Below are 25,072 nucleotides of genomic sequence, written 5' to 3'. Positions count from 1 at the left end.
TTTAGCTTTGCCACAATACAGTACTCTTATCTCAAGTCTGCGCTTGCAGGTCAAAGCAAAACATGGTCGAATGACCACTCGTGTCTTAAAAATCCCGTCGTCAGTCATATATACTTTGAAATCTTTGCAATTGCTTGAAAATTAACAATAAATATTGTACCTCCAGTATAGTAGCTAGCCTTGTTGACTCAATAATGATTATAAAGACCCTTGGGAATTTTTTTTTTTGTTTTCCTGTTATTGGTGACTTGACTTAACTGTATTGTTCAAGCTGCGTGGACAAGCGCAATAGCTTTGTTACTATGCTAGCTGCTACGCTAACTGCTGTGTCGCAGAATGTTCCATACATGAGTAGTAGTGTTTTTGATATTCAATCAGCAAGTCACCTACCCATAGAAATGTCCTCTGACAAACTCCTGGATGCGAGCCTTGTTGATGGAGTGTAGGTTCTGAAACTCATGCATGGCTGAGAACTTTTTGACATTTAATCCATTAGGAGTCACCACATCTGTTCCAGAAACACATAATCCTCGATGAAATTCACATACATTATGGTAAAGTTAAACTAATCTCTACCTGGATCCCGATGTAAGATATGATTGGCCTCCACAGCAGTGATCTGCGAGACTGTTGTAAAGACATGAGAACAATGGACAGCAGCTCTCTCCAAGCAGTAGCGATGATAGATCTGACGTTCACCAGCCTCCTTGTCGATGTTGAACTACATACACACACATTAACAAAAGTGAAAGTTAGAATGAGTTGATGCTGCACATACTTACGCACTGCAGCGTTGGCTGGAGGAGTAAAGACTTTTGATGCTATTTCGACCTAATACTAGCGCCATAACCACACTCCATTGGTCCGAAAATTAATATCAATCTATCTATGCCAGTGATGTATTGTGACAATCGTGACAATCTGTCTTAAGCAACATTTGTCACAAAATACAAAGACTTTTTGAAGCAGACTGTATTCACAATAAAGTGGAAAATGGATAATATACGCCAGGGGTCACCAACACGGTGCCCGCGGGCACCAGGTCGCCCATGAGGACCGCATGAGTTCTAAAATTAGCTCAAATGGCGGCACTTGTCAGTGAGCTACATCTATTTATTTTACAGTCAAACCTCGGTTTCTGAACCTCCCGGTTCTCGAACAAATCGGAATTTGAACAAAAAAATTTAGATTTTTTTTTGCTTCGGTTGTTGAACAAAATTCAGAGGTCGAACCTTGCGAGATTAGCCGGGAGGACCCGAGAAAACACGACCGCGCGGCCCGGATGCCGACTGACTCGGTAGTTATTGTATTTTTGTTACTTTGACGATTGTATTAACCCCTAATCATGCCTCCAAAGAAAGCAAGTGGGAGCAGTAAAGCCATCCTAAAACACAAAGACGCTCTTAAAGCAATGCGACAGTGAGCGCCCGGCGCGCTGCGGTTGCGCGATCGGACCAAATTAAGCTCCCTGCGCACTGAGGTCCACTTAAATTTTGGAAAGTACATCAGGACTTTAAAAATATTTTCTAAATTTCAGCGACAGCTCTGTCACAATAATGCGACCAGCGCGGTGCAGTTGCGCGGTGGGCGACGCGCTACTGTTGTGCGTTCGGCGGTGCGCTGCAGTTGCGCGATCGGACAAAAATGTACAAATGAAAAAATGCTCTAAAAAAGGCGGGGATTTTTCCAGTCTTCGAACGGACTAATTTTTTTTTGTATTATTTGTAATGGGAAAAATAAATTCGGAATTCGACCAATTCGCTTCTTGAACCGCCTTCTGGAACGGATTGTAATCGAAAACCGAGGTTTGACTGTATTTTTGCTATTCTTGTTAAAATCACACTTACATGTGAACTGGAAATGACAATAATAACACATAGTGAAAGCTAAATTTAGCAAATTGGCTATTTCAGAAGTGTGTGTCAAACTGGTAGCCCTTTGCCTTAATCAGTACCCTGAAAGTAGCTCTCTGTTTAAGAAAGGTTGGTGACCCCTGATATACGCCAAATGATTCCATCCATAAAACTGATGAAGAAAATGTGCATTCACTGTTCAGGTCGAAGAGTATAAGTTTGTTGTCAATTATCCATTCAGCCGGTGAGTGGCCTTTAGCTCCATGTTGACCTTTCCAATGGGCCAATTACAAAACCCCACTCCAACTCATTTACACACATTTCAAAACATTTAACAATACTCTGCTTGTAAAGGTCCACAGTCTGTGGTCAGTTTACATGGAATAACACTACAAGGAACATTGAACTATAATAATAACAACAATAATGTGAATGACAATGGAAACGTTCATTATACATTTTTTTGAGAGATCTCATAACCGTGACTTAAACTATACCTTATCTAAGTTGTTGTAGAAGTCAACATTCCCAGCGCAGAGGTATCGTCCCAGCAGAGTTGCGTGAGTTGTGAAGACGGTCGCCATGGGGATCTTCCGAGAACGACAGAGAATGAGACCTGGACCTGCCTGCCATTCATGGAAATGCGCGATGACATTGGGTTTGTCTCCAAGCTGATCTGTTAACTGGGAACAAAAGTGCAAAATCATTTTTCTACACTGGACGGAATTCACTTCATACGTTTATAATATCACTGCCAGGATTCTTCTGGTTTAGAGTAGAATTAATTCTTGGTTTCCACCAACTCGTCCAGGCCCAGAAGTAACAGAGCAACCGAAAATGACACTACAAGTACAATGTTTGACTTATGATGTTCTTTTTCTGAAATGCTATGTTATGTCAGATATACAGAGACATACCGTGTCCCAAAATTCTGTTCTTGAACTTCTTTGGATCGTGGCATTTTGTTGCCGCTTTTTGCTCATTTTGCAATATATATATATTTTTTCATTTTCTTGTGTCAGTTCAATCAGACTTGAGTCTGGAGAAAATGAAAATGAACTCAACTTTCCAAAAATATAATTAGCCTCAGTTAATTGATACATACAGTATAAACTATGTTTAGTTAAAGAATTATTTTAAAGAAAAAATAATACTAGTGACCTCTTTGAAGAACCAGGCAATCAGTGAGCCTAGGATGAGAGAGTCGTTTGCTTCCCGGTCTTGGTATGGTAGGCCAATGTTGCAGGTATCCCACAGGTCTCCCTTCCAGCGGTCCAGGTTCCAAGCGGCAGAACCAATGTCGAAAAGGATCACATAGGGACTGCCCTCAATTAGCCAGCGGCCAAAATAAACCTTGTCACAAAGAACAACAAAAAGTCACTTGAACTTCAACATCTACAAATCATGAATCTTGAATATTTTTAGTGGGTACTTTAAAGGTGAAAATGGAGAATGTTTGATAAGTGAGAATTTTTAGCATTTTAAAAATAAACTCAGCAGTTTAAAGTTGGAATGGTGTGAATCAGTCAAACGATGTAGAAATGTTTAAGAATAATACATTTTGTTTTTGTGGGTATTTTAATTCGGAAAATGTTGCGTTTTTGGTGAATGAATTATTGGCGTCGGTTGGGATAAATTTAATAGTTTAAAGTTGTAACATTTTGAAGTAATAATTTAGATTTTTTGTGGGTATGTTGAGTTGGAAAATGTTTAATTTTTGTTGAGTGGGAAATATTGGTATCAGTTTGGGTAAACTGAGAAAATTAAAGCTGGAAGGGTTTGAATCGGCCCAAATTGTAGAAATTAAAAAACCAAAATCAAATATGATTTTTTTTTGTGGCAATTCCAACAGAGAAAGTCTTGTTTGTTCTTTTAAATATGTAGATTGAATAACTCCTCACATATCACCACACCAGACAGCAGAACGCCTACTGTAAAGGTAATCCACGGTGTAGAATTGCCATCTAGTGGTTAAATGTATAACTGAAGAAAGAAATATGAAAAAAAATCTCATAATATCATATATATTATAATACATGCTAACTGTTTGACATTATACAAGAAGAGACCATTAAAATAGAACTACCTATACAAATATGTTGCTATTATGTAACATGTATCGTATTATTATTATTAAACCCGGCGATTTTTTTGGACATAGTTTAATTATAATCCAATTTTAATTTTCTGTACTGCTTGTCGCCCCCGGGGGTCATCGGGCAGTAGGTGGGGGACACCCTGAATGAGTTGTCAGCCAATCGCAGGGCACACAGAGACGTACAACCATCCGCACTCGCACTCACACCTAGGGGCAACCTGGAGTGCTCAATCTGCCGATCAGGCATGTTTTGGGGATGTGGTAGGAAACCGGACTGCCGTGAGAAAACCCACGCGGGCACACAACATGCAAACTCCACACTGGGAGGCTCAGAGGTGGAATCGAACCCGCACTCTCCTATCGGTGAGTCAGACGTGCTAAACAGTGTCCCACCGAGCCACCTTAATTAATTATTAATTAATTCAAACATACATAAATAAATAAATAAATAAATAAATAAATAAATAAATAAATAAATAAATAAATAAATAAATAAATAAATAAATAAATAAATAAATAAATAAATAAATTCAAACCCCGGTTTTCGAACGTCCCGATTCTCGAACAAATCGGAATTCGAATGAAAAATTCGAGATTTTTTTTTGCTTCGGTTGTCGAACAAAATTCGGAGGTCGAACCTCGCGAGATGAGCCGAAAGGACCCGAGAAAACCCGACCGCGCGGCCCGGATGCCAACTGACTCCGTTCGTTATTGTATTTTTGTTATTTTGAGGATTGTATTAACCCCTAATCTTGCCTCCAAAGCAGAGGCGTAGCCAAGCCGAGACTCCCTGCGCCCCGGTTGAAAAAAATTGAGCTTTTTCGATTCTTCATTTTCATGCCGTTTTTTTCTTTCGGTCTTGCGCGAATGTGCTTGCGCTATTCTATGTGCGCGATGTTATCCATTCACCGTTTGCCTCCCGGACCCGGATGTTGTTTTAGCGATCAGCGAACGGCGTGGGTGATGTTCGATTTTTTTTCCTGTGGGCGTGCGCCCCTACTGGAAAAATTCCTGGCTACGCCTCTGCTCCAAAGAAAGCAAGTGGGAGCAGTAAAACCATCCTAAAACACACAGACGCTCTTAAAGCAATGCGACAGTGAGCGCCCGGCGCGCTGCAGTTGCGCGATTGGACTAAATTAAGCTCCCGGCGCACTGAGGTCCAGTTAAATTTTGGAAAGTACATCAGGACTTTAAAAATATTTTCTAAATTTCAGCGACGGCTCTGTCAAAATAATGCGACCAGGGCGGTGCAGTTACGCGATCGGCGGCGCGCTACGGTTGCGCGTTCGGCGGTGCGCTGCAGTTGCGCGATCGGACAAAAATGCGCAAATGAAAAAATGCTTTAAAAAGGCGTTTTTTTCGTCTTGGAACGGATTAAAAATGTTTCCATTATTTGTATTGGAAAAAAATAGATTCGGAATGTCTGCAGGGTCTAGAGCATTTTCTATTCGGGGTCCAGAGCTTTGGAATGCCCTACCAATGGATATTAGAACCGTCACCTCACTAGAAACATTTAAGATACGTTTAAAGACACATTTCTATGATATGGCCTTTAATTAACCTGTAGTGGCCGATTCGGGTGGACTTTGTTTTCGCTCCCTCTCTAGTTCCATATTGCTGGCGGAATCCTCTGAACTCCAAAACATCATTTTATTCATACTGGGATAAAACCCCAAATATAAAAATTACAAGACGTCTGTCTAGAAAATTCTGCTCACCTGGCAGCCATTTTGGATCAGAGCATCCATGGCCTTCTTGATTGGAGGAAAAGGTGGCTCACAAGCTTCCACCTGTGTTTTAAAGTTGTGTTCAAAATACGGCCCCAACATGAAGTAGTTCTCCCCCCATTCATCCACCGTGATCTTGGCCTTGGTCTGGATCACAGTGTAGATTCCTCCGACTGTACCAACGCAAACCAAAACATATTTTATGGATCACTATTGTTGAACTGCCATGCTCTATATCTCAGCTGGTCCAATATACAGGGTTAAAAACATGTGGAAGTGTTTGTTTTATTTATTTTTTCCGCCTCCACTATCTGACTTGGAAAAAAAACATCACTGTTGTGAAAGACCATTCCTGCTTGCTGAGCTCACAATGACGTTGTAATGACGTTAATCTCAGAGGACAGAATAAACACCTGAATGGCCTCTGAACTGGACAACGTGACCAGTTAAAAAAAACACTAATTAGTGCATAACATAGACTTGGACTGAATATTAACAATTAAGAATAATAATACTTTTTTTTAAAACCCTTTTTAAAACTGACAGAATAAATTCTCATCATTACAACACAATTATGACATAATTTTCAATTCAATTTAACTTTCCTATGAAAACTAGAGCATCACATATTGATTCTTACATGTTATTAGTAAAACCTAGCACATTGAAATAGTGAAATCCACCTAAAGGAACAGCTGATAGCTTAATGTGTAACTTTTCAAAGACATTGGACTGGCTCGACTTTCTCTGTCGTTCAATATTTACTCTCGCAAAATGTGGATTCTTCAAATGAATCGATTTTAACATTTCTTTTTAAGTGGAAAACACGGTGTACGAAATTTTAAGCAAATGTGCACCAAAAAAAATTGTAACACTATTCGGAAAAAAAACTGAAACTTGATAGCTCACCTTTATTGGTAACTTCCCAGGCAACCTCAAAGAGCAGCAGGTCCTCAATAGGCAACTCATCCTCCTCCCAAGCTGGCAGTACGCCACTTAAAGATGTCATCGACAAAGACCGTGACAGTGGCATCTTCAATTAAAAGAAATTCTCTGATCAAATTGCAGAAAACTTTGTGGAGATTTTTCAAATTTGGGACTCAGTATTAGACCTTGAGGGGACAGCAGGACGAGATAGAGGATAAAGAACTGCCGCCCCGCCTACTGCTGCCAACCTTTAGCCCACACGTATACACACACACAACACACACACTCACACGCAAACACCAGGTGACAGCAAAATTTGGTTTAGTGATATCATGTATAAAGCAGATTGTGAAATGAAGTTGGAAGATTCGGTTAACTCATTCACTGCTAGTTGAATGAATTTAAAAGTAAAATTGAATTTTGACCTCTATAACCGTCAATGGCAGTGAATGGAGTATTTGGAGAAAATATAGTTTTTTTACTTGTATTTGTTGGAGAGCCAAAACAGTGATTTAAAATCGGAACTTAACTTCTGAGGGACGGCGATACAAGTGCTGTCAGGTCAAAACCACCAAAAGGTAAGCAGAGCTGCATCGAGATTTGTCAGCTGTGCAGATCAGCGACACAGTACGTAAAAGAAACTCAAGTGAAACTGATTCTGGTATACAACAGTAAACAAATATGGCATAATAAAAAATAATGATTCTTGTTTGGTTTGATTTCCAATAAATGACTGGAATGTGAAATGTCTTAGCATTTTACTCTAATGATTTCAAATCAGTTGTCTTGGCATAAGTCAATGTTGAAACCCGGCAATGACATTACAGCAGCTTTGAAATTATTGGTTTGGTCACTCATCCAAATGGGTGAACCCAAACGGCGATGTGAACATTTCTGAGAAAAAGAAATGAATGATGCATTTCTGCCCCGCAATTTACGTACGACGTCTGAAAACGTCGACAAACGGGATTGGCTGTGAGTTACCAGGGCGCGAGGTCACCTATTCGAGTGGGATATAAAACAACTGGAAACGGATGACGGCCGGTAAAATATCGAAATATTTTGAAGCTTTCAGCACACAAGAGAGGAAGAATAAGGGTTTTTTTTTCCTCCTGAGATGAAGTTTGCAGTTGTAGTTATGATGTGTGGGCTGATTGTTGGTCAAGATGAAGGGTGTCTTGGAGCATCTCTGGCAGGATTTCGACCTGAGAAAGAATCACAGGAAACGGGTAAGATAGTGGATACTATGATATCAGAATTTTGATTTATTTGCATCTGTTGGCTAAAAAATACAGACAAATGTAATGTATGGCTATAAAAATAACCGTGTAATAATTCTGGAGGAAATTACCGTATTGGCCCGAATATAAGACGGCCCCGATTATAAGACGACCCCCTCTTTTTCAAGACTCAAGTTTGAAAAAAGACTTTTTGAACACCAAATTTAATTTTTATACAGAAAATAATTACATCTGAAACAAATGATTACAACAATATATTCGAGAGAAAAAGCATGTTATTTTGTCTCATTCAAATCATGCAAAAACTGTCTATCACATCTTGATATCTGAACATTTAAATATGTAAACTAAAGTGCAATCACATTTGTAAATGAATGCTTCTGGTTTTTGAAATGTAAATAAACCAATCTACAGTGATAAAACAACATTTCAATAACTGCATTAACCATTAAAGTGAAGTCTAACTGTAACTGTCTTGAAACAAATCTGAATAAGGAAAACATTGCAATAGAATAATGCAAACTGCTACCGCTATTGTTGGGGAGCCTGAGGACTGTATAGGGGGTTGGCTTGGATAGTTTTGCTCTTTTCGCCCCCTGGGTGTCGGTCAGAACACAGGAGGGAAGACGTGGTTCAGTTTTGATTGCTTGACTGAATTATTGGCAAAAAATAAATAAATAACCATTAATTAAATACACTCGGCAACACACCAAACATAAGTCATCGATCGAGACACCAAAATACATTTGCTGGCCACCGTTCGTCGCCGTGCCGCTGCGTAACGGCCACTCTTAGGATGCGTGGCAAACTCAAAGGAGCGTGACGGAGCTGTCAATCAAACGGCGCAAACACGAAGCAAACCGCGATCGGACAAACGGCACAACAGTGGACAGTAGTAACAATGAAATGTATATACTCACTTTGTCTCAAAGATGCACACGATCACAACAACATACTCAGTCGATTATGAGCGCGCCGGAGCTGTCAATCAAACGGCGCGCACACGAAGCGAACCGCGATCGGACAACACAATCACAGCAACATACTCAGTCGATACCAGCAACCTTTAACTTAACAAGTGAAAATGGATATAATGTCTTGACCCGAATATAAGACGACCCCCACTTCTTAGTCTTATTTCAATGCAAAAAACATTGTCTTGTATTCGGGCCAAAACGGTACATCGCAGCCTACAAGTACAGACATCAAATAGCTATTATAAATGGTAAGATAAGTAAATAAAACTGGAACTAATATACGATAACATTCACAATATATGTAATAGCGTAACATTTATCTCAATTTGTATCCAGTGTGACTAAACCACGTGAGTTTGATAGAATGCAAAAAATGTTTTATTACTCACTGTTATTACTATGCATACTCATATGTAATGTAGACAATAATATATGGTTGTATAATAACATAAAAAAATGATGTAGTGAATAGAGTATGGCATCACAACCATGCAAACTTAGGTATCACATATTCATTCATAAAAAAAAACAAAGATGGCAATGATAGTGATAAAAATAATAACAACAGTAATAACAGTAATACTTAATTTATTATTTATTACGTTTAGGTATCACATATTCATTCATAAATAACAACAGAGATGGCAAAGATAGTGATAAAAATAACATTAACAGTAATAATTGAAATAATATATTTATTATTATTTATTCGATTTGTTTAAAATTTTGGGCTACGACCGTTGTATCCTGTAACTAAACTATTTTTTTTAACGAGGCTGAGCTTGATTCTCCGGCAAATCCATCAGGTTCCGTCCGTTCCAGAAGAAGCACGGTGGGGGACTTTTTGGAGGATCCCAACCTGTGTTTCTCTCTGCGAGAAAACGACACCCAGCAGCAGCTCCTGTGCAACGACCGCAGGAATAAATTCAACGTCAACCCGTTCGGCCTTCGCTTCGGCAAGCGCTACAACCATGCTTCCATCTTCAGGAAAGCTGTTAAAAGAGCCAGAACAAGCAGATTTTCACCTCCTACGCTCTTTCCCCGACAACTGGAAGTGCTGACCTGAAGCTGATTTTGTCACGCGTTTCCCATGTAAAACTTTAAATAATTTATCATGTGAAAAAATAAAAAATATACATATTAGTAGTTCATGAAGAATCAAGAGCCATGTAAAATTATAAAAAAGTTTTACGATACTTTGTGTAGTGACTAAGGTTGACACAAGGTGGCAGTGAAATGCCATTCAGGGTCAGCTATTTGTTAATGTTGCTGTTTTGTTTTGATTTTTAAAACACTGTACTGTAGTCTAATTATTAAGGGTCACTTCAATAAATTATTTTCACCTTCTTTTCATTAATTCCTAGTAATTTATTTCCAGCAATGAAACTAACCCAAATGACAACTTTGGTCAAAAATAATTCAGGTATTGAAATAAACTGACAAAAACATCACGTCTCACTAATATAAAGGATTATTACACTGATACAATATCAACGGGCTGTAGTACAACTACAACTTTGATTTTAAATTGTGTTCAACCATTCCAAATCTATACTTGACTGAACTTAGCAAGCATTCAATACTAATGTTGTATTTGAAATAAATGTCATGTTAATAATGTAAAAAAAATCAGAAAGCACTCATTGTCCATGGGTTAAAGTAATTTATTTAGTGATTTAATTACACAATACGATACGAACAGTCGATGTGCTTAGGGTTCTCTGACACTCATTCAGAATTTTTTGTAAAGACCGAAATGTTCTCTAGAACTTTTGCTTGATAATACAAATACAAGGAAAATTGCACATGTTGAGTTTTGGGTTCTCATCTAGACATTGGGGTTGTGATTCTTTGACACTGGGGAAAGAGCAGAAAAATTGTGACCCAGTTTGGTTGTGCTTAAAGTACACTGAGATCGACTATCCAGATGAAATGTTTTTTACTAGTTTAGGTTGTGCTTGTGTTTTGAAAGGAAAGCTTTCATGACACCATCTAAAAACACATTTTGCTTTAAAATAATGGTTTGAACCAAGAGGAAGTTAATAAAATGAGATTGTGCATGATGACGGGCTTCTCTCTGGATCACGTTGGTCTCATGGCACTCAAACATCCTTGAGGTCCCGCTGGATGCCCCAGAGAGTGTCAGCGCTCTTTTTCAGCTGAGCCACTTCATCGTCTGTCAGGGTCATGTTGACCACGCTGGCCACGCCGCTGTTATTCAGAACGCAGGGTAGAGACAGAAAGACTTCGTCCCCGATGCCATACATGCCCTAAGAAGACATGTGGAGTTGGCTTTAAAAGTATTTGGATCAAGGTTACAGTAAATAATATTTTTATTCAATTTAATTACTTTGGAGAGCAATTTTATAAGTTGTTTTCATGATGAAAATGCTTGGTTTAAGTTCCGTTTTTATTACCGTTTTTTTCCGTGTATAGTGCGCAAAATTTAACTAATTTATTGTCCTAAAATCTGGGGTGCGCATTATACATGGGTACAAATTTTTTTTAATTTTTTTGGTTTTTTTTTTAAAGAAAGTCATGGTACAACAAAACCAACAACAGGACTGACCGACAAAGTCGTGGAACAAAAAGACAGGGTCACATTACCAAAGACAGGAACAGAAACCACGTCATGACAGTAACACATGCAATGATCCGACGGTGAGCGAGGGGCAGACAGGACTTAGATACAAAACACGTTACATCGATTGAGGTGACACAGGAAGAGAGGGGCGACGCGAACAGAAACTATGGCAACCTAGACACATAGCAAAACTGGGGACGAGACATGACAAATCTCCCCCGAAATAAAACTTGAAATCACCTTTCTTCTTGTTTGTTGTCAATCGCGCATCGCATTCAGCCATCCTGCCCAACACACTTAGTAAAATTCATCATTGACGACACATCGTTTGATGCGATGGTGCAATCCTTGATGGTGTGTTATTGTCAAATATTGTTTGTTTTTTAATCTCCATCGCGGACCGGACGTCATACGGAGGCCGCCATTACAGATGCGCAGAACGGATGCGCAAGACACGTCAGCTATATAAAGAGCGAGAGTTCAGTTTTCTTCCTATTAGTTTCAATTCACAGTTTAATTAGCAGTTTCAATCAGCAAATAACAAAATGCGTATTGTAGGTATTTCTTCCTATTAGTTTCAATTCACAGTTTAATTAGCAGTTTCAATCAGCAAATAACAAAATGCGTATTGTAGGTAATATTTTATTTCACAACACTTTGCCTTTTTCCTTTCGTCTCTGCTGTTCACTTCAAACACGCTCCATACGACCGCAATGCTCTCGTATCAGACAAGGCTTGCTCGATCACCTGCTCGTTTGCTGTCACAATATACCCTACACAAATCCGAAACATTTGTTGCGGCTCCGAGTCACGACAAGGGGCAAGTTTTGGTTTCCAAGGGTGTTTTTATTCCTCTTCAACGTCTCTCCCATACAGAGCCCCCTTTTTCACGTCCGCACGCCTATTTCACATGCGCGCACGGAGCGCGGTGGTGCGTTCACGGGCAGTCGGAGAAATCAACGCCAACAAAAAAAATTACATCCAGCCTAGTTAAGACCATACCAAAGACTATAAAAATGGGACCCATTGCCTCCCTGCGTGTGTGACGATCATTGGGACTTAAAAAATAAATAAATAAATAAATAAATTTTAAAAAATTCATAAAAATTGGGTGCGTATTATACATGGGTACAGGCTTTTTTCCAGCATCAGCATGCCATTTTTAGGGTGCGTATTATACATGGGGGCGCATTATACACGGAAAAAAACGGTAGTTTTAGTATTAGATTGTATTTTTTCCTAACGACATGGATTACTATTTCCTTTTTTTTTTTAAGTCACTAACTATTGTGTAAAAACGTTCGGTTCTCAATCAATTGACCTTCTTTCTGTTAATAAATAAATGAATTTAAAATTATACCGGAAAGCTCGTGTATGATATGAATTGAGAAAGACAAAAATATTTTTGCTATAATGTATACATAAAATTATAGTTACTTTTATAAACCTAAGATCTAAGATGTAGTAGTGTCAGTTAATTTCTGTTTTATGTACTGTATTTTATTCTGGCAATACTTTAGCTTTTGAAATTGATTTAAATTTGTATTTTATTTTGGTTACAATTTTTGTTTTAGTTTTTCAATTTTAGTTTTAATAATTTTTTTTAACTATGTTCTTTATTACACCACAAAATTTGAAATTAAATAATTCTCAAAAATAGGAAATACGCTACTAATGAAGCCATTTTATGCTGACTACATCCATTTGGTTTAAGCCTCTAGTATTAACTTGTCAAGACTAATAAAGTTGAGAAAGGTCGAAAGGTATTTGAGAATAAATTATTCTAAGGGTTTTTAATGAAGTCCCACGACTAGAAAAAAAAATTGTAAATCCAGTGCAGCATATGGCATAACTTTGCGATGAGGCAAGTTATTTTGGTTATTTCCAAGACAAGCGCAGGTCGACAGACCTGCGGGAGGTCTGCGCTACTGTGGGAGTGGTCACAGCTTCCTTCAATCATGGTCATTCAAAGAAGATTCTTTCATTTTCACCACGACGCATTTGACAAAAATACACTCCAAAAATTACAAAGGACACTGTGAGTCTGCGTGTGTGTGACTGACCTTGACCATGGTGGAAATTGGATGAACGCGACTCATGTTCTTGACGATACTCTCCGTCAGGTCTGCCACGCTCAAGCCGATGGCCCAGTTGGTGTAACCCTTCAGCTTGATCACCTCATAGGCACTGGCACAAAATGTAGCAAGTAATGTTGTCATTAAACAATGCACAATAAAATGACAATACAGTCAAACCTCGGTTTTCGACCACAATCTGTTCCAGAAGCCGGTTCGAGAAGCGAATCGTTTGAATTACGAATCTATTTTCCCATTACAAATAATGGAAACATTTTTAATCCGTTACAAGACTAAAAAAAAACGCATTTCTTTAAGTATTTTTTCATTTGCGCATTTTTGTCTGATCGCGCAACTGCAGTGCACCGCCGATGGCGCAACCGTACCGTGCCGCCGACCACGCAACTGCACCGCGCTGGTCGCAATATTGAGACAGCCGTCGCTGAAATTAAGAAAAGATTTTTAAAGTCCTGATGTACTTTCCAAAATTTAAGTGGACCTCAGTGCGCAGGGAGCTTAATTTGGTCCGATCGCGCAACCACAGCGCGCCGGTCGCTCACTGTCGCATTGCTTTAAGAGCGTCTTTGTGTTTTAGGATGGCTTTACTTCTCCCACTTGCTTTCTTTGGAGGCATGATTAGGGGTTCATACAGTCCTCAAAGTAACAAAAATACAATAACAACGGAGTCAGTTGGCATCCGGGCCGCACGGTCGAGTTTTCTCGGGTCCTTTCGGTTCATCACGCGAGGTTCGACCTCCAAAATTTATTCGACAACCGAGGCAAAAGAATCTCTATTTCTTTGTTCGAATTCCGATTTGTTCGAGAACTGCGACGTTTGAAAAACAAGGTTTAACTGTAATTTTCAGAGCAAAACAAAACCATTACCGCTAAGTGTTTATAATTGCACAAATGTTTAATGCCCAGCTCTAATTACCTACCACATTAAACCTGCCAGAAAACCCCACGGGACCATTTGTACTAAAACCCTGTCATCACCATTTGGCCTCGAATGTCAGAAGCACTCTATTTTCCCCACAGAGACAGTGACATCACAATCAATCAATATATGTATTGACTGACTGTGAACATAATGAAATTGTTTATTGACTCTTTGCTCTCTAACCGCAGCAGTTGGATAAAAATTACAGTGAGTAGAAGACATTATATACAGCTTTATCAAAAACTATATTTATGATTTTACAAATATATTATCATATTATACAATGATCCGGCGGCTCGGTGGCGCACTGGGTAGTACGTCCGCCTCACAGTTAGGAGGGTGCGGGTTCGATTCCACCTCCGGCCCTCCCTGTGTGGAGTTTGCATGTTCTCCCCGGGCCCGCGTGGGTTTTCTCCGGGCACTCCGGTTTCCTCCCACGTCCCAAAAACATACTTGGTAGGCTGATTGAAGACTCCAAGTTGTCCCTAGGTGTGAGTGTGAGTGCAAATGGTTGTTTGTCTGCAATTGGCTGGCAACCGGTTCAGGGTGTCCCCCGCCTACTGCTCGATGACAGCTGGGATAGGCTCCACCACTCCCGCGACCCTCGTGGGGACTAAGCGGTTCGGAAAATTGATGGATGGATACAATGCTACTTCGCGTTTCGTTTATCGCAGCTTCACTACATCGCGAATTTATTTTCCAAATTGAAAAACAATTTAAAAGTCAAAATAAAACGTGAGGAAACGTGTGTCTAACCTTTCGGACAATGTAGTATTGCTCCAAATGTTTCTTTACATTCCTTAGAAGTCCGTTTTCACGTGTTCGGACGATCGCGAATTAGCATCTTTCCGCTAACTCGTTAGCCTGCCCAGTACTTCTTGGTGACCGTACTTCGCGGATTTCACTTATCGCGGGTGGTTTTTGGGATCAATTATCCGCGATAAACGAGGGATTACTGTATAATGATTATGCTCGTCATTTCTTCACGTTTTTTGTTCATCAATATGAAATTTGTATGGAAACAGGAGTTCAGAACATTCACTCCGATCACTCAATTGCCATCCTACGACGCGAATTTACAGAAACAAGCATACACAGGTAAACTACCGATTTTTTCCATGTATAATGCGCAAAATTTAACTAATTTATTGTCCTTTCTATTGTCTATTGTTTTATGTCTTTAAATTCATCCGCGTTCTGCCATTGAAGCGGGGTGCATTCAAAGACCAGTCGTACAGACGGAACACTCATACACTTCACCAAAAAGCAACAATATAATTACGTGAGCTCTTTGCATAAACCTCGATGCAAAGAAACTCCTCTTTTTGGGTACAGGCTACAAGAAGTATATATTACAAAAGAGACTTTCGACTTCATTGTGATCATCATTCATCCATCCATTTTATTACTTAGGTATTTTCAAAGCAAATTAATATTGTTGCATCTATCAATTTTCTTTAAAATGACAGCGCAATATAATTAAAAGCAATGTCAAACGTCTTCATTTAAGAAAAAGCCACACACGTTTTGTCCTCTCTTTTCATTTTAACCTAACTGATCGCGGTGGTGCCTTTCTGGGCAGTCGGTAAAATCAACGGCAACGAAAAAAAATTACATCCAGCCTAGTTAAGAAATCACCAGAAAGATCACCATGACAATTGTGAATAATAAATAAATAATTATTATATATATTATATATATTATTATTATAATAATAAATAATTGTGATAAATAACTGGAACATCACTGAAATATTGGTGATCCCGTTGAGAGTCTCACATATTTCTTCGCTATCGAGTTTGCTAGCGCATGCGCAGTGACACTGACCGGCAGAATAACATCCGGTTGTTCCCAAAGATGATCTTTTTTCTGAAATAATTTTACGTTTACGGACTTAAGTAGGAGTCAAAATTTGGGTGCGTATTATACATGGGTACAGGCTTTTTTCCAGCATCGACATGCCATTTTTAGGGTGCGTATTATACATGGGGGCGCATTATACATGGAAAAAAAACGGTAAGCCTTTTGCATGACAAACACATCCAGTACAGAGATGTTAATTATAATTTGTCGCCTCAACAGTGAGGGGAAGGATTTTGCCTATTATTGGAATAACCGTAATAGGTGCATGTTAAAATTCAGTAATGTGTGAGCATCACACAAGACTTTAAACTTTATAGTAATAGTATTATTAGATCATAAAACTACATTCATGGAATGCTAAGCCAGTACCGGGAAATGCCATATGAGAAAATACCACAAAACAAATAAATTTTATGTCAGTTTTGCACAATTGCATTTCGCCAACGATATTGTCCTAAAATAGCAAAATACAATTAAAAAAAATAATAAAGTGCTTATGTAGGTGTTGATGTTTTGGTTCGCAACTGGGTTAGCAGCAAAGATTTGATGGGTTCAAGAAGTCGTTTTAAAATTATGCATTTCACGTTTACACAGCGTACCTGTCCACCACAGCTTTATGTGTGGCCTTCCACTGTTCTTTATCACCTTCACTGCCAATGTCAGGATTCAGCTTCTGCAAATTGACCCCGGCGACATTTGCACCACTCCACACAGGCACTGGAAAAGTAAAACCGCAATACTTCTTTAGGTCCGAGGTCATCTGAGAAAAGTGTGCTATGGGTCTATTGAGTCCACATTTCAAAAATATTTTAAGAAATGTTAAACGTTGCGTCCTTTGTGGGCACTCACCACTGGTGTCTCCATGCTCACCCAGCACCCAGCCATTGAAGGAACTAGCATGGATGCCGAGGCGTTCGGCCATCATGAAGCGAAAGCGGGCAGAGTCCAGGTTGGTGCCGCTGCCGATCACGCGGTGTTTGGGCAGGCCGCTGAGCTTCCAGGTCACATAGGTGAGTATGTCCACTGTGAACGGGTTTGTTAGAATCAAACAATGACAAGTAAGCCAATAGAAGTGGAATGCTGTTGAGGTGACACAAATTGGAATTTTCGCTAATGTTTTAACTATATTCAGGTTCGACGTTACGATAGATATCAACATACGGCTTGACTGCAGTTTAAAGACATTTTTTGGTGGAAATGTGGAATGACACTAAATGATATGGAATAAAGTTGAATGATGTGAAATGATATTGGTGGTAAATGTGGGATATGTTGGTGAGAAACATGGAAGGAACAATATTGAAAAATATTGAATGATGCGGAATGCTGTTGTATTGGTGAATAATGTGGCATGTAGGAACATTCATCCATCCATCCATTTTCTGTACCGCTTAGTCCCCACTGGGGTCGCGGGCGTGCTGGAGCCTATCCCAGCCATCATCGGGCAGTAGGCGGGGGACACCCTGAACCGGTTGCCAGCCAATCGCAGGGCACACAGAGACAAACAACCATTCGCGCTCGCACTCACACCTAGAGACAATTTGGAGTGTTCAATCGGCCTACCAAGCATGTTTTTGGGATGTGGGAGGAAACCGGAGTGCCCGGAGAAAACCCACGCGGGCCCGGGGAGAACATGCAAACTCCACACAGGAAAATCCTTCCCAAGGTAAAGTGAATGACCAGAACATTTTGAATGGAAATGATGTGAATGGGTTATGTTGAACGTTTCTTGGCGACATAGTATGTGGAATTGTTGGAAAATTATACATTTTTTAAAAGTGAAAAGTAATAGCTCCCATGGTGGTAATTTTTTGAAAATGTCGAAGTTGGAATGGGAAGAATCGGTCCAGAAATGCTCAGTGGCTTAGTGGGAGAGTGTCCGCCTTGAGATTGGAAGTTTGTGGATTCAAACCCCGACCGGGTCATACCAAAGACTATAAAAATGGGACCCGTTGCCTCCCTGCTTGGCACTCAGCATCAACGGTTGGAATTGGGGGGTTAGATCACCAAATGATTCCCGAGCGTGGCACCGCTGCTGCTCACTGCTCCCCTCTCCCCCAGGGGATGGATCAAAATCACAATTTCACCACACCCAGATGTGTGTGTGACGATCATTGGGACTTTAACTTTTTAACTTTAACTTTAAAAGTAGAAGCCTGTCAAAAAAGTAAGGAGAATAAAATTGTGTGTGTGAATGCTTGCAGCATTCACCCCATTCCTAAGAAAACTGCGAATCGCATCCAGCTGTGTTCCATTCACCAGGATTGGAGACAACGATGAGAGTGCACTGGGGGCTGTGCTTCATTATCTGAGGGATGATGGACTTGAAGACATTTACGTTCCTCTGTACCAAATTGAGGCGGCTCTCGCCCTCCTGCTGGCGGACTCCGGCAGTCACCACCACCAAGCGAGAGTTGGCAGTCACTGCATAGTCTGGAGGAAGAGAATGAGAGCATTTGCAATGACGTGTAATGAGGTAGTCCGTGAGAGAAATGCATTGCGACCTTTGTCTGCAACTATTTTGGAGGTCTTAAGGAAAAGGCTGCCGTGCTGAAGATCCATCGCCTCTCCTTTCAGGCGATCCTCCATCACATCCACAAGAGCCAGCTCATCGCACAGATCCTTGCAAAGTGAACACAAAAATCCTCATACCTCATATTCAATTGATAGATGTTTTTTTTTAATATTCCAGTGGGTGGTAATGCTATAGGGGGCATATGATATGTGGAGGTGAATAAAATGAGGCGCTTTGATTGGCCGGATTTATGACCACTCCCATTGTGGCATAACCCTCCCTATCAAAGGTCCGCCAGCCACTTGTGATGTGAAAGAGCTGTGTGATAATAAAAAGAATTTGCAAATAATTTAAACTCACCTACAATTGCAGTAACAAAAGACTGCAAAAATGTGATTATGTGTGGTACTTGGTAAAATAACAAGATTACCAACAGCACTAGTCCTTCAGATACATAACTTTTTAATTCACATGATAACAAATGTAATTGTAAACAAATACCTTTCTCTTTTTGATGCACAGAGATTTGTGGACCTACTCAATGTCAGATGTTTTTGCCATTAGGATGGATGGAAGGTCTTGGGTACTCATGAAGGCTTCATGAGTACCCGATACCTTGAAGTACAGCCAATATCGGCCTGATATTAGTACCTGGTATTGGTACTTGCTCAATCCTAAGTAAAATTGATGTCTATGAGTTTTTTATATGGCTTTGTCGCTGTAATGCTAATACCAACTTTATATTTTCTTACATTTTAATTTGCTGCGGGCGTAAACTGTCACAGTACTGTTGATGCTTCGAGTCTTACCCGCAGGAGGATGCTGACGGCGCAGGCCATGCCCACCTGGCCCACCCCGACCACCGTCACTTTGTTCCTGGGAGGCTCTGGAGAGCTACCCGGCAGAGGGCTGATGAGTTTCTGCAGCACCGACGACATATTGGAGCTGTAGACAAGGCCCAGAAATGAGTCAATGTTGTCACTATTTTTGGAGATTTTTAGTAACTATCTTTCTGACAATTTCTGCTGTGCTGGTGCTGCTGTTTTGGTTAGCAGCAACCGCTGTAGCAGTGTTTTTATTTGCCTAGGTAGTTAAGTATTTAATTTGTCTAAAATAAATTGTGTATGTGAACAATTAGTTGGATTCAAACTAATTTACAGTCAGAACGTTTTTTTAAAAATGATATATAATCAGGGGTTCATATTAACACAAACCTAAGTATGATGTGTGATGAATAATGGAATTGACCTAGATTGATTGATTGATTGATTGATTGATTGAATATTTATTGATCCCCAGGGGTGGGGAAATTCAGGCCCCAGCAGTATCCATACCACAGAGTTGGTATACAAAAGACACAGATGTCATGAGCGCAACTCAATAGGCTCTCATAAGGCTGCCACACAACGGCGCCACGAATAAAGTCAGAAAGTGCACAAGATAAAAGCCACCAAAGCAAATCAAAGCTAAAAGACAAAGGAAAAAAAAGTAACAGCGGCCAACCAGCAACCCTCAATACAAGAGAACACCCCAAAACACACAAAATAGCCTCCACTGGGTCCATCGACAGGTGCAAGGGCAGTCCAGTTCAACGGCGCCCAATGGACCGTGGTCATGAATCAGTGAAAACATCACAAAGCCGGCAAACGTGTGAGCAGCGTCTCGGGCACCCAGTCGGGGCACGTGCAGATGGTCACCACGGGGCTAGCATGGCGAAAGTCGTTGGTTCCGACGAGCACGAGGGAGCGGACTGCCCACAGGGGTTGCGGCTGCAAGGCCAAGGCGAGGGACCTGGTCATCACTGGCCGGATAAGCAGGAAGCCGTCGTAGAGTTACGCCGGTCTCGACCGATGATCCCGGTCCCAGGAAGACAAAAATAAAAATAAAATATCCAATCCGAAGAGATACCGAGGCGCGGTAGAAGGCACCAGCATCGCAGAATGGACAAAAACACAGAAAAAGGAGAAAAAAGGAAATAAAGAGGAACTGCTGAGAGGGAGCCACTCACGGCGCCATACCAAAAAATAAAAATAAAAAGATGTCACTATTTCACACACAACTTAGGAGTCACAGATTGTTGGGAAGAAAAGTTATATAAATGTTAATGTTTAAATTTGACATACATTCAACTCCTGGTAACACATATTTAACATTCTTAAACTTTCCAGATCAAATTATTGCGCCATGCAATGCATTTTTGGAAGTATAAGTGGTGATATGACAGGCTCTTTGGGGAGACAGTACTGAAAGAACTTTACCTAATTGTCTTTTTTAATGAAGAAATCATTTTACCTGTTTTTATAGAATATTTGCTTTGCTACAGAAAAAGCATCATTTTCCCACTGGGATTAGTTTGTCAGGATAATGAGCAACCGCAAACGAAAGACAGAAAGTCAGCTTGCCTGCAACTGCCATTTGCCGCCTAACAGTGTTAGCTAGCACACAGAAATTCACACTTTTGCACCTGTAGTGGTTATGTAAAAGTGTTTTCATTAAGGGTTTTTTTCCAAAGCAAAGCGGATAAGGAACTCAATTGATTTGAATTAACCTGAGAGGATAGTTGTTGTTTTTTTGACTGACAAATTGGAAGTGTGTTTTTACAGTGACATTTAAGAATACAGTTTTCTTTTATTACAACTATAAAGGCAACTTTTTAGACTTTTTATTACAAAAAAAGTCTTTGTAGACTTGGGACATGCTAAGCTTGAACGCATGTGCTATGATAGCTAATAGCAAAACTACTTGTAAGTAGCATACTCGCAGGTTTGCTCAAAGGTTTCAAAATTCTGCCCAATCTCTATCACAGCAAATTCCTAACAGACAAATGTTGGTGTTTGACAGTTTTATTGTCAATATTATTGTCAATATGCAGAACTGCAATGTACTAGGTGTGTAAAATTAGATAACATTTGTTGGCATTCTCATCTGGGTATTTTCCTCCATTATATTTTACGTTTGTGTGATTTGATTTGTGTATTTAGTAGTAGCTAGCTGATGTTATTGTACTGCATTGTGTTGGTCCTTTGTTACTGTAAGATTATTTACAGGTACTAGCTATAATCAGAATACAGTCAAACCTCGGTTTTCGAACGTCCCGGTTCTCGAACAAATCGGAATTCAAACGAAATATTCGAGATTGTTTTGCTTCGGTTGTCGAACAGAATGCAGAACGGTGCACTGCAGTTGCAAGATCGGGCAAAATGCGCAAATGAAAAAATGCTTTAAAAAGGCGGGAGGGTTGTCTTGGAACGGATTAAGATTTTTTCCATTATTTGTTATGGGGAAAATAGATTCGGAATTTGGACGATTCACTTCTCGAAGCGCCTTCTGGAACGAATTGTGTGCAGTGAGATGCTGCAAAAAATATTTGTGACCAGCAGCCCGAATAAGAACGAACGATAACTCTCAAACAGATATTTCACAACAGGTCAACATCCGCACCTTCCCAGCACCAACTCCAATGGACTGGCCATGTGGTCTGCATGCCCAATTCTCACCTCCCAAAACAAGTCCTATACTCTCAGCTTTTTACAGGACAACGTGCCCCAGGCGGGCAAAGGTTTAAGGGCAACATCAAAGCAAATATCAATAAGTGCCGCACAGACCCTAAAACCTAGGAGGCCACAGCAACCAACAAAGTGGCCTGGAGACAACTTGTCTGAGATGGAGCCGCACAATACAATGACGATCTCCACAGTGCTGTGGAAGACAAACGCAGACGTAGCGCGGCTCCACCAAAACGATTCCACCGAGACCCACGACCCTTGCTGCCCATCCCTGTCCACACTGCACAAAAGTATGTGGCTCTAGGATCGGCCTCTTTGCCCACCTGAAGACCCACAAGGAGCAAGAAGGAGAACAGTCATACTCGACCCTGAATGACCGCCTATGACAGTGCTTCTCAAATAGTGGGGCGCGCCCCCCTTGGGGGGCGCCGTGCTATACCTGGGGGGGCGCGTGTGACCCTGGGGAACAGGCTTTTTTTTGCAGTACTAGAATAAAGTGTAATTGCGCATCTTCCCAGCAGGGGGCAGTTGCGCTCTCATTGTTACTTCTGTGACGTTTGCGACAGTGCAACATTTTACGATTTACAAGACAAGTTAGGATAGTCACGGTGGGGAGGGTGGGGGGGGCAAGAAAAGTTTTCTTCTTGCTAGGGGGGGGGCGTAACAGAAAATAATTGAGAAGCACTGGCCTATGATGATATGACTCTGTGACAACACTTCAAAGACTGAGAGTCAAATTAAAGATTAAAGTTAAAAGCCACTGAACTGGAAATTATTGTCGCTTTCTAAATCTGTTCCATTCATTTTCTATTATTTCTTTACCTGTTTGGGGTTTGTTTAAGGCTGCTGCATCCTAATTAAACAGACTTCAGGCGAAAGGCGGAGGCACAACGTCCAAAACTAGGGGTGTAACGATACATCGATACACATCGATTAATCGATATAATGCTCTACGATTTATTGGCATCGATGCTAAAGGTAAACATCGATTTATATCGCCGTGTTTGACCTCGGATATTAGACGCGACTTTATTTTGAAATCCAGTTCATTGTTGCTTGCTTCCTCTTTCCGGGAGCAGGGAGCAGTGCGCGGCGTTGCTGCACGTGAAAGGGGAGTCGACAACTAGCACGCGGCTCCTGGGCTGGTGCTATGGCTAGTGTCCAAAAAGACGAGGAAATTTGCTCCCCTTTAGGCTTCAAGTCATTCGTTTGGAAGCACTTTGGATTCCAAAGAAAAGATGGCTCAACGGACAAGACACGTGCAGTTTGTAAATTCTGCCATGCGGTGATCAAATATTCAGGGAGCACAAATCTCGCCGCACATTTAAAGAAAAAACACGACATCAAAGTTCAGTGTTAAAGTAAGCAATTTGTATACTACAATACTCTTGTAATTTCCTAAATAAAGAGTTTGCAGTACCTTGTTGATTTTGCGTATGAATTGTTGTAAATCAGGATATTGTTCTATATTTTTTATTAAAAAAAAAAAAAAATCGATCGTAGAGCACTATATCGCGATATATCGTGAATGAATCGCAGCAGGCTTTAAGATATCGGCAAATATCGTATCGTAGTTCTTTATATCGATATTATATCGTATCGTGACAAAACCCGCGATTTACACCCCTATCCAAAACGTTTCATGTCCAAATGGGTTTTGAAGTAGATTTACTCAAAAAAGAAGTAAATTATGCAAATACCATTTATGTGCCAGTATATTACACGGATCACGTAAATTATGCAAATGGCATTTATGTGCCAGTAAATGACACTGTCCAACAATGTTATCAAGGTCACATGCTTGTGTTGGTCACAAAATGGGGACACTTGGCGCACAACTACATTGGATTAGGATCTTGCAAGCTAGACACATTGGCTAAAAGGCAATGGAAACGAAACATTTTACTATTACATGTTTGATGTTCAAATACCACTGATCTTAATGATATATGAGGGCTGCCATGATGCAAATTTGACATGAATACGTGCCATTCCCCCTCGATTTGCATTACTATGCATTATAGGGGGTTACCGTGCGACTCATACATGATTTTTGTCCAAATAATCGAAATACGAGCAGAACGCATCGTAATCAAAACATCACAAACGAGCCTTGTAAATTATCTCACGCGTGTGCTCAGATTATGTGATGTGTAATTTAGCAGGACATTTCAACACAAATGCTGGTGAGGCGTCGCGCACACGTCGCGTCGAACATTTTAATGTCATATAATAAGGCGACTTACATTTTATTAGCGGTTTTTAAATCCGTTATTCGGACCTTGTCTCAAGCAGGTGTCGAGTGAGAGGAGGCTGGCGGAGAACTATTGCGGGCGGAGGAGGAGAAGGAGGGGGGCGGGTGCTGGCAGGATGCCAATATGGGAGATCGTGAGCAAGAGAAGTCAGTCTGACGTGACGGTATTCAGACTCTTTTTTTTTTCCAAGCCAAACAGCGTGGCATTGTCTCCTCTGGTAAATAGTTGAAACAATATCGTATTGTCACTTGTAGGGATTACTGAGCAAGCCATTAGCACCTCTGAAATATTTGGAGTATTTCAATGAGCGCTTTGAACAAAATCCCACGACGTCACTTCCTCTTTACGGATCGCGACTAATTCCTTTGCGGTTGGGAGGCCCTGATGGTGGAGGGCAGGGGTGTCAAACTCATTTTGTCGCAGGCCGTATCGTAGTCATAGGGTTTCCTTTGGAGGGCCATTATGACTTTCAACACCTTATAATATATATACAGTATATGCGACACAATAA

General features: G+C 40.4%; 3 protein-coding genes across 3 annotated transcripts in view; 1 reads left to right on the top strand and 2 right to left on the bottom strand.

Annotated features, from left to right (window-relative positions):
* Positions 1-6,818, bottom strand: part of gys2 (glycogen synthase 2) — a 96,471-nt gene extending 89,653 nt beyond the window's left edge. Inside the window, exons 1-6 of the mRNA XM_061268986.1 lie at positions 6,588-6,818; positions 5,670-5,851; positions 3,015-3,206; positions 2,351-2,536; positions 577-721; positions 391-508 (exon numbers count right to left, since the gene is read on the bottom strand). Of these exons, the coding sequence (XP_061124970.1) occupies positions 391-508; positions 577-721; positions 2,351-2,536; positions 3,015-3,206; positions 5,670-5,851; positions 6,588-6,711 (947 nt within the window). The 5' untranslated portion in view covers positions 6,712-6,818. The remainder of the gene's footprint in view (positions 1-390; positions 509-576; positions 722-2,350; positions 2,537-3,014; positions 3,207-5,669; positions 5,852-6,587) is intronic.
* Positions 6,819-7,722: 904 nt separating this feature from the next.
* Positions 7,723-9,889, top strand: kiss2 (kisspeptin 2). Its single transcript, XM_061269108.1, has 2 exons — positions 7,723-7,834; positions 9,630-9,889. The coding sequence occupies exons 1-2, from the start codon at positions 7,723-7,725 to the stop codon at positions 9,887-9,889; spliced, it is 372 nt and encodes a 123-aa protein (XP_061125092.1).
* Positions 9,890-10,466: 577 nt separating this feature from the next.
* On the bottom strand, positions 10,467-24,656 carry ldhba (lactate dehydrogenase Ba). The gene is made up of 8 exons (XM_061269154.1): positions 24,553-24,656; positions 19,610-19,745; positions 18,790-18,907; positions 18,545-18,718; positions 17,135-17,308; positions 16,885-17,002; positions 13,471-13,594; positions 10,467-11,093 (listed from the first exon to the last, which is right to left on the bottom strand). The coding sequence occupies exons 2-8, from the start codon at positions 19,736-19,738 to the stop codon at positions 10,926-10,928; spliced, it is 1,005 nt and encodes a 334-aa protein (XP_061125138.1). The 5' UTR covers positions 19,739-19,745; positions 24,553-24,656; the 3' UTR covers positions 10,467-10,925.
* Positions 24,657-25,072: the final 416 nt, after the last annotated feature.

Source organism: Syngnathus typhle, linkage group LG21 (assembly GCF_033458585.1).
Source record: "Syngnathus typhle isolate RoL2023-S1 ecotype Sweden linkage group LG21, RoL_Styp_1.0, whole genome shotgun sequence".
Lineage (NCBI taxonomy): Eukaryota > Metazoa > Chordata > Actinopteri > Syngnathiformes > Syngnathidae > Syngnathus > Syngnathus typhle.
Note: the sequence above shows the minus strand (reverse complement) of the source record. Positions and strands in the feature narration are given on the sequence as shown.